General features: G+C 41.3%; 1 protein-coding gene across 1 annotated transcript; it reads right to left on the bottom strand.

Moving 5' to 3' along the window:
- Positions 1-319: 319 nt before the first annotated feature.
- LOC120514541 (ankyrin repeat domain-containing protein 60-like) lies at positions 320-5,458 on the bottom strand. The gene is made up of 4 exons (XM_039734974.1): positions 5,219-5,458; positions 4,640-4,770; positions 1,898-2,063; positions 320-1,663 (listed from the first exon to the last, which is right to left on the bottom strand). Exons 1-4 carry the CDS (start codon positions 5,439-5,441, stop codon positions 1,233-1,235), a joined length of 951 nt encoding a protein of 316 aa, XP_039590908.1. The 5' UTR covers positions 5,442-5,458; the 3' UTR covers positions 320-1,232.
- Positions 5,459-10,137: the final 4,679 nt, after the last annotated feature.

The following is a 10,137-nucleotide window of genomic DNA, read 5'->3' as shown; positions in this document are numbered from 1 at the left end:
TTAAGAAAATGATCAAATGTTACAGATTTGTTGAGGAAACAGTATTTGAATCTTTTCTTTCAGTAACTGGTGTGACACCCTTGTGCAGCACTAACGTCAGTGATGCGTTTCCAATAACTGTTGATCATCCCTGCAGATCAGCTGGAGGAATTGTAGCTCATTGCTCCTTACAGAACTGTCTGATCTCGGGAATGTTGAATAATCTGCTTGCTTCAGGTCCTTCCACCGCATGTCTACAGGATTAAGGTCAGGGCTTTGACTCGGCCATTCAAAGGCGTATTTCTTCTGCTAAAATTGATCTTTGGTAGAATGACTTATGTGTTTAGGGTCGCTGTCTTGTTGCATGACCTACTTTCTCTTCAGCTTCAGTTTAACAATGCATACCCTGAAATTTGCCTCTAGAATTTGCTGGTATAATAAAGAATTCATAGTTCCATCAATAATGGCAAGTCGTCCTGTGTAGATGTATATTTTTGCTGGTCCAGATCTTCCTTTGAGCTTAGTGGTGCTCTACATTAGCTGCATGACCCTGTGATTTGGACTGGAGCACTGTTAGTTTCTAAACTAGATTCCTCTACATCAATCCTCACTGGGGTTTTCCTGTGTCTTCTGGACGGTAGTGCCGTTGTGTTAAATGTGTTGTCTGTCTGGTCAGTTCTTGAAAGTGATGTTTGTTTGAATATCTCAATTGAAATGAATCTGGTTAGCAAAATATCTTTTGTCACTACCTATTTCATTCACCTTACCCTTTGTCGATGAATGATTATTTTCACGAATATATCCTCTCTGATAAGCCCAGGAAGGATGGATGGACTACATCACTTCTGTTTGCTTGGAACATCAGCTAAAAAGCCGCAGGACTTTGCACCCTTGATACAAGCCACCTTGCTTACCCGTTCCTCATTCAGAATGAGGAGATTTAAGATGCCAAGATGGTGGTGTCATTTAGATATACCAGTGCTCTGGATCCATACATAAATTCTCAAACCTCTGTTTTTTAAGTGCAGGTTCAGTCTAAGGTAACCAGTGCTTATCCTGACAGCATTGGGCATAAGGCCATGGCAGCGCAACTGTGGTTGCCAGTTTACTAAAAACTGCTCAGGGAGGCAAGGCCTAAAATGTTTATTTAATACAAAAGCAAGGTAAACACTGTAAAATAAAATATAGCTTGGAAAAATCTCCATCCTACGTGCAGAAGAGGTAGAGGTTCTACTCCTAGGACACTTGCCAGTTCAGCATTTGACCCTAAGTCTCTCTGCTTTGTTGGGAATCTTTGGCACGTTAGAAGGTGCACTTAGACTTGTGCCTTGGAACTCACCAGGCTTCTGGAGGTTGGCCATATAGATCCTGGCTAGAGGACTGGTGTGCCATGTCTTCAGCTTAGAGTCAAACCTCTGGTGTGCAAAGAGCTCATCCACGTCCAAGTGGGTTTTGACCCGGACACCCGCTGCTCGCTGCTTCCACTGGAACAAGTACAGCTGGCGAGAACTCTTCTTCTGGCCCTTCTGATTGGCTAGCTCCAGAGCGGTGAGTCCTTCCTTGTCTCTTGCGTGGATTGGTGCTCCATGTTCCAGCAGTAGCTCAATACACTGCCCATGGCCCATAGCTGCGGCTGCATGCAGTGCAGTTCGCCCCAATGGTGTTGTATATTTCATACTGGCACCTGAAGGTACAAAAAAGCAGTCAGTCAATTTGAGGTGGGAAAAGAAACTTTGGTAGATGTAACATGCCATGCACATATTGTAACAGCAATTTAGGATGCATGGTGTGGTGTTGATGTTATACTATTGTCACTAAGCTGCTGGAGACCAGCAAGTAAGGATCTCATATGTACAATATGTGCATGGTAAAGAACTTGTTTTTTATTTTCATATATTCAATGACGAGCTAGGCCTACCACGCTGCAGAAGGAATTTGACAGCATCTTGGTGTCCACGGTGGGCAGCAACATACAGAGCAACTGCGGCCCTTTCAGCAATCCATGAAGTCCACTGTGGTCCACTCATCCGGGAAGAATTGGGGGTAGCATAGGACGTGTCTGGAGTCACTCCTAAAGCAGATAGCTAGTGGTCAGGAAACAAAGCAAAATATAATAATAATAATAAATAAATCTTTACATTTAAATAGCTCTTTTCTCGCTACTCAAAGGACTTATAGTAAGTGGAGAGCCACTTCAAACACCATTATAGTATAGCACCAAGTTAGATGATGCGACGGCAGCCATTTCTGCGCCTCAACACTTACCATCATGAGCTGTTAGGTAGTGTAATGGTGAGAGAGAGAGAGCACCAATTAGAGAAAGGGGATGATGGATGGGCAGAATGACTAGGCCATGGAGAGCAATTCAGCCTGGACATTGGGATATACCCTGTCCTTTACGAAGGATGCCCAGGGATCTTTTATGACCACAGAGAGTCAGGACCTTGGCTTTATGTCTCATCCAGAGGACGCTGCCATTATACAGCACAGTGTCCCAGTCACTACACTGAGGCGTTAGGCTCCATACATAGACCAGAGGGTAAAAGCCCCTCAGCAGCAACCCAAGCTTCTCCTAGATCACGGGTGTGGAACGCCGGTCCTGGAGGGCCTCAGCGGCTGCAGGTTTTCATTCTAACCATCTTCTTCATTAGGGACTAGTTTTTGCTACTAATTAACTTCTTTTGTCTTAATTTTAATTAACTTCTCTCTGACCCTTTAGTTGTATCTGTGTCCTTAATTAATAGCCAAAAATAGTGAGACACAAACCAAGCCACCACATGACCAGCTCACCCGTGCCCACCACGCAATATCTGAAAATAAAGAAAGGAGGAGATTTCGGTAAGGTTTGATCTCTCAGGTCACCAGAACATTTTGACGGTGTTCTGAGAAAAAACAGAAAATCAACAATTTTGGAAATGTCTGCTGTAGCAGAATGAGAGCAGCAACAAGCCATGGAATTCAATAATGAGTTTAATTAACAGCAAGAATCGGCTTCTCATTAAGAAAGTGATTGGAGTGAAATTGGTTGGAGTTTGAAACCCCAGTTTAGCTGGTCATCTGTTGGCTCGTTTCATGTCTCATTTCTTTTTGGCTGTCATTTAATGAAGAAAAGAATCACTTGAGAGGACTGAGTCCTTAAAAACAAAGCAATTAAAATCAAGGGAAAAAGAGTTAATTAGCAATGAAAACTGCTTGCTGATTAGGGAAAGGGTTAGAATGAAAACCTGCAGTCACTTTGGCCCTCCAGCCCTGGAGTTCGACACCCCTGTCCTAGATGGTCTCCCATCAAAGTAGTGATGAGGCCCAAACATACTTCGCTTCAGGTGGGCGACCTCATCTGAGGTGCACATGGTATGGCGAGACATTCGGAAATATAGAAAAAGCAAATTCAGTTAAGACCTCCATGAGTCCCCTGCCTACTGACCCAGTGACTCTTGCTTACATATCTTTATTTGGCAGATTTTTTTTAATTTACAGATTCAAGAAGGTGATGCAGCGGTTAGCCTTTCGGCTTCCGTTCCCAGGTTAGTCTGGGCAAAGTTTGCATGATCTCCCCACTGTATTGGTCTCTCCATACCCCAGACAAAAGTGTTTATACGAGTGTGGGGGAGCCATCTGGTACCCCGTTCTTGCATTGCAGCTCCCCTGTAATTTCACTCAAGTAAGAGACCTTGAAAATGTATGAATGGACAAATTTTCTGGAAAAAGGCACCAAAAACACTAAAGAAGACAGTCCTCTATCTAGACATACCCGAGTTAACCAGTACAACGTTCAGGCAGCAGAAATCGGCCACTGTAGTATTGGGTACAAGGCAAACACCAGCCATGGTTAAGGTGTCAGTCAACATTTATTTGAGTAGAGGGATCTTCCTTATAATTCAAATAAAAAACAAACACATTACACAAAGGAAGCATCCCAACAAGGACCTCAAATTGGGCACCATTAAAATGGTGTCACGGAAATGCCATAGGGGAGCCATTTTTTGTTTCCAAAGGACCCGTCCACATGAAGGTTCCAGAAAGAATCTTTATTTATTTATATCCGTAACAGACTCCATACTGTAAGTAACCATGAATAGATTTATAAAATCCCAGTAAGTTCCTGGTTTTAAAATTGCTTTTGCTGCATATACAGTACAGTAACACAGGCCAAGTCCAGGTTTCCTTAATCTGTTAGTGTCCTTCTAGGTATATCATACGTGAAAGATTTCAGGTTTTTTTTTCCTACACGTTAGGATTTTTTTTCAAAAGCATAAAGAGGACCAGCTTGAAATGCAAACCACCCTTCCCATAATGAAATGGGGCTTTGTCAAGCAAACATTCATCATGGAGCCACACAACTCCGTAAAGAACCATTATTAGTAAGCGAGTGCCTGAGCACTGAGATGGAACAACACGACATTTATTGCTAGCAGGCCACCCTGTCTATGGTACAACATCCAAATTATTGCATGAATGCAAGTCAGGTAAGTGAAAAATGCTACAACTGAGCTTTAAGTTCATAGTGCCAGTGTTCTTCTAACACCTCGAGGGATGATTGTGAACCACTCCCTGGGATTTTGGAGGATTATGCCTACCAGCATGGGTAAATCACTATGGTTATACCCTCCAAACGTTTGGAAACAGGCAATCCCTACACTTGTAGCCTTTAAATACCCACCAGATGGACGTCTCCTTCTGCTGCAGCTTTCACTAGCTTCTGGTAGCCATCATAGTGCCACACCTTGAGGGTTACGGTCCCACCTGGCACAATGTCATAGAAGCGGAGAGTTGAATCTGAGAGCAAGTCTCCTGCAGGGTGAATTAAGAGAGAGAAAACTCAAGTGCGAACTTCAAGCCTTGTCATTGCCATACATTCAGTAAGCACACTGCTGCCTTTGGATCATTTCAGTGTCCCACATCCACATGCCTTCTGTTCTCCTGTCCTAATCTCCCTTCACAATTAAAGTCCCCATGCTCCTGTGCCTATTACAGGCGATGTACATGTGATTGCATTAGAGTGTACCATGTGAGGTAAATATCCCCGCTATCACCAACAGCCCCATTCAGTTAATTGAAATCCTATGTCCTTTGGACCCCCAACCTCACTTTTCTGTATCTTTCACGGATCCATCCATTCTTTTCTATCTACTCTCCTAAGTCATCTTTCTCTCTAATGTGTCTGCATTTACACGCTCAATCTATGTACGACTGGCCTCCCTGCGCTGCCCTCTGTGTTCCGCTCCACAGCCCCGGTCACCTCGGTCCAGGTAGCACAACCTCTGTAAGTTCATGGGCACTCCGGCCAGCAGCTCCAGGCCCTCTTTGAGCTCTTTGACGGTCGTGTCTCCGCGGCATTTCCGAACGGTGAACGCTTCGCCCGTCTCCTCAAGGTGGACCTTAAGACTGGACTGCGGAAAACCCGGTCTGCGTTCTCCTTTCGGACTTTTCTTTTGGGTTCTTCGTTCAGTCGAAAAGGCCATTGCCGGGAGCGGCAGCGATGTTGAATATTTTGTTTGGAGTTTCCATAGAAACGAAGTTCATCCCGAGCTGCCACTCTCCACGAAACTGCACTGCAGTGCGCTGAATGGGTTGTAGTCTCTGAGCATTCGCGTTAGAACCGAGTTTGAGTGCACATTTATCAAATTAATCAGACACGGGGAAGGGGATCAAGAGCCTCACTTTTGTGGTGACCGATTCTACTTCTTGGGTGAAATAGGAAGGACTTTCAAACGAAAAAAAGAAACTTTGTTTACTGGCGTGATCATAAATCGTAGAATAAGATCAGAGTTGATAAAGCAAGTGCAAGTACACCAACATGCAGTGGCGTAGCTCGAGTTCGTGCCGCTCTGAGCGGGGCGGTGCTTCAATTTGCCCCCATCCAACATATCTGAATATGATAAACTATCCATCCATCGATCCATTTTCTAACCCGCTGAATCCGAATACAGGGTCACGGGGGTCTGCCGGAGCCAATCCCAGCCAACACAGGGCACAAGGCAGGAACCAATCCTGGGCAGGGTGCCAACCCACCGCAGTATGATAAACTATTTAAACAGAAAATTAAAAAATGACGTATAGAGAAAAATTAAGACATATTTTGCATAGATTCATTCATATATAAAGAAAAAACAATAATTTATATTATTTATAATATATTTATAAGCATCAACTAGACAAGAATATAGTATAGACGATCTGATAAGCCGTGTTCTAATTATTAGTTTAATTACGCTACGAAAACCAGAACCAAAGTAGGGTACAAGTGATAGGTGGGGATGTTTTCTGCGCAGAGCAAGAACGCATTCGGATTAATAACGAAACGAAATTATAAACTGTAAATTAGTTGATTATCTTCCTAGAAATTATTATCGGTGTTATGTTTATTTTTGTCATTTCCTCATAAATTTCAGCTGCAGTGTCTGATGCAGAAGGACAGTCTGAACATTATTTTTCAAGCATTTGTGGTGAAAAATTAGAGAATTTGACTTTTTTCATATCTGATATTTTTCCGAACCCTGCTGCTTACACACGAATTGTACTGAGCCTTTTGGCCAATAATGCCGCCCCCAAAAATGTGCCGCCCGGGGCGGACCTCCCCTCCGCCCACCCCATAGCTATGCCACTGCCAACATGCCAAGTAAACCGTAAAAGGAGATGGTAATTTAATAGTGTCTATAAAGTCGAGCAATTCGAGAACACGTTAGGTTTTTAGGGCAAGCTTCATTCGCAAATAGAAGATTTAGAAACCTTAAAATGTGGTTTGTGTTGAAAGCACGGTGCACGTGCTTTAGAAATTGACCCCATCTTAAAGTGTGGTAGTAAACCTGAATTTTTAATTATTTAATGCTCATCGTACAGCTTGCTGTTCAATGACAGGAGGTCACGCACGTACAGGGCAGTAACTGCTGCTGCGTTCATTGCTAAAATGCTAGCGTGCACGAAGTTGCTTTTTGCAATATCAATTGAGCCATTATCCATCCATCCATTATCCAACCCACTATATCCGAACTACAGGGTCAAGTGGGTCTGTACGAGCCAATCCAAGCAACAGGAAACAAACCCCGGGCAGGGCGCCAGTCCACCGCAGTGAGCCATCATCATTATTATTATTATAATTATTATTTAGTTGGTAGATACCTTTATCCAAGTCGAATTACAAAGCAAAGATACTTAATAATGTGACATAGCACAACAGCACCACGGCGGAACATTATGGAGGGCACTACATAAACACACTGAGCTGACTACGCTCCATAGCTCATGAGAAACACCTGCATGTCAATTTTTTTTCCGCCAGTTGAACCGATTTGTCGTGATAACACAGTTTTGGTTTTTACAATCCAGCTTTTTCGATGCAACATTTGAAAGGCCTTAAAATATAAATCAGTGGTCCTCAATCTGCATACTCGTGCCAGTAAGGGTACGTGAAGAAAGCAAACAAATCTCTCTATTTTAAAAGAAAATCTTGAGACGAGACTATTGCCAAGAGATTTTGTCAAGTCCCGCCGTCCCCTCAACCATTTTCAACAACAGTCCTCTCACCTCTCATTCGTGTGAATGCTTTTGTCAGACACAGTTCCTGTGCTCTCAGCTCTTATAAATTTATATTTTTTCCTCACTTTAAGTGCCCAATCAAAGAAGACGTATTATGTCCAAATCTTATTAAAGAATTTTATCCCAAAGGGTTATCAACAGAAGAAATGAGTACATGGGCAATCCTAGCACCAAGAAGCGATGATTTCAAATAAATTAACGTGAAAATTGACGATCGGTTACACTGCAAATTGGTTAAATGCTTATTAATAGACTGTGCTGAAACAGTGATGGTGCGGAAAACATCAATATGTAGAATATCTACAACCGTTAACACTGTCCAGTCTAGTCGAATTACTGTTGAAAGACAGATGTAACACAATGTCATTGCGTAATTTATGTATGAGTAATGGGCTATGCAATAGGACAAGATTAGTTGTATTCAAAGTTGGTCGAAAAATTCTGACATGTAAAATTTTAACCGGCGACAAGAAAGGTAACGTAGTACATATTTCAAAACAACATTTATTTATATAGCACATTTTCATACAAAAAATGTAGCTCAAAGTGCTTTACATAATGAAGAATAGAAAAATAAAAGACATAGTAAGAAATTAAAATGAGTCAACATTAATTAACATAGAATAAGAGTAAGGTCCGATGGCCAGGGAGGACAGAAAAAACAAAAAATAAACTCCAGACGGCTGGAGAAAAAAAATAAAATCTGTAGGGATTCCAGACCACGAGACCACCCAGTCCCCAGTCTACCTAACATAAATGAAACAGTCCTCTTTGTAATTAGGGTTCTCACGGAAGGACTTGATGATGATGGTCACGTAGACTTCTGGCTTTCAGTCCATCAATGATGGAGCATCATGAAGCTTTGAGTAGGTGGAGGTGGCACAGGCCGCCACCACAAAAAAAAACGGAAAAAGAAACAGAAGAGAGAGTAGGGGTCAGTATGGATTTTAGAGCCACTATGAATAGTTATTATGATGAATTGAACATACAGAGTATCAGGATTAAGTTAAAGTGAAGTTATGAGAAGGCCATGTTAAAGTAATGTGTTTTCAGCAGTGTTTTAAACTGCTCTACTGTATCAGCCTGGTGAATTCCTATTGGCAGGCTATTCCAGATTTTAGGTGCATAGCAGCAGAAGGTCGCCTGCCTCACCACTTCTTTTACGTTTAGCTTTTGGAATTCTAAGGAGACACTCATTTGATGATCTAAGATTACGATTTGGAATATAAGGTGTCAGACATTCTGATATATAAGATGGAGCGAGATTATTAAGGCTTTATAAACCATAAGCAGAATTTTAAAGTCAATTCTGAAAGACACGAATAACATTAGACACCAAAGGAGATCTTGATATGCCATTCGTATTAAAACATTTACAATTTTTAGTTAGAATAGCTTTTGTTATAACAATTAACGAATCACAGGGACAAACATTTGAAAAAGTCAGTTTATTTATTAGAGAGAAAAATGATATTCACTCACCGGCAGTTATACGGTGCAATGTCACGATTTAAGTCCAAACACGGAATCAAACTTCAATGCGATATTGACGAAAAGTTAATTCAAGAAATTGTTTTTACTGAAGTTTTACAGTAAAAGTGTAAGTTTAAAAAGTGTTAATTGCGTGTTAATTTCAAAACCAAACAAAACAAAAATGTATAATGCAACAAATACCTTTAACGCAACATGAAACATAATTTTATTTCAATTTATTACGTTTTACTATTTTCTACTATGGTTAATTACTCACTGTAATGTAAAATAGTTAATGCTATTATGCATATGTAACAATTCTCATGAAAATAACAATCTGTTTAAATTGTACATCCGCCTCCTCATCTGCAAGCAGCAGATCCGCGACGTGGCTAGTGGAGGTTGGCAAGCAAAGCGAACAGGCGGCAGAGCCCCCCAGTTTTATTTAATCACATTTAAGAACAATACAGTGTTGATGAAAGTACTGTACATAATAAGAGATAGAAGGCAAGCAGAAGGACAACAAAGCTACGAAATGATACTATCATAAGCATACTGCATGTAGGCACGTTAAAACAAAAAACAAACACACACACTAAAAAGCGAATGGAAAAGGTGTGTTTTAGGTCAGCATTTTAAAATAGCAGTAGAAGGAGCAGTTCAAACATTGGCTGCTCGTTGGTGTAGCTACTGCGAAGGCACGACCCCCTTTAAATTCTAATGGGGGTCGAGGCACATACCTGACTTGATGATGTTATAATAACCTGCATGGTGGCGGAGTTGGAGCCAAGTCATTTAAAAGTTTAAAAACGAAGAGTAGTACTTTAAAATGAACCCTAAACCAAACCGGGTGCCAATGAAGGGAAGCTAAAACTGGAGTGATATGATTAATAATCTTGTCGCAGGAATCCATGCTAACTGAAGACGATCATCAGCTAATGCCATACACAAAATGTTAGAATAATCTAAATGAGAAGATATAAATGCATGGATCACTTTCTTTAAATAAGAAAATTATCATATTGACTTAAATCTTAGAGATTATTATAAGATGGAAAAGCTGCTTTGACAACCGAGTTAACTTGTTTGTTAAATTTGAGGTCTGGAAGAAAAAGTCACCCTGAGAATTAGGTGTGTGGTACCCGAAGG

This window comes from Polypterus senegalus, chromosome 14 (genome assembly GCF_016835505.1).
Source record: "Polypterus senegalus isolate Bchr_013 chromosome 14, ASM1683550v1, whole genome shotgun sequence".
NCBI lineage: Eukaryota > Metazoa > Chordata > Cladistia > Polypteriformes > Polypteridae > Polypterus > Polypterus senegalus.
Note: the sequence above shows the minus strand (reverse complement) of the source record. Positions and strands in the feature narration are given on the sequence as shown.

Bases quoted from the DNA above. Each gene is read 5' to 3' on its own strand.
- LOC120514541 (XM_039734974.1), bottom strand. From the start codon at position 5,441: ATGGCCTTTTCGACTGAACGAAGAACCCAAAAGAAAAGTCCGAAAGGA. The intron at 4,771-5,218 runs GTGACCGGGGCT...TTCACCCTGCAG, and splicing joins GTTGTGCTACCTGGACCGAG to GAGACTTGCTCTCAGATTCA. The intron at 1,664-1,897 runs GTAGGCCTAGCT...TTGTACCTTCAG, and splicing joins CAAATTCCTTCTGCAGCGTG to GTGCCAGTATGAAATATACA.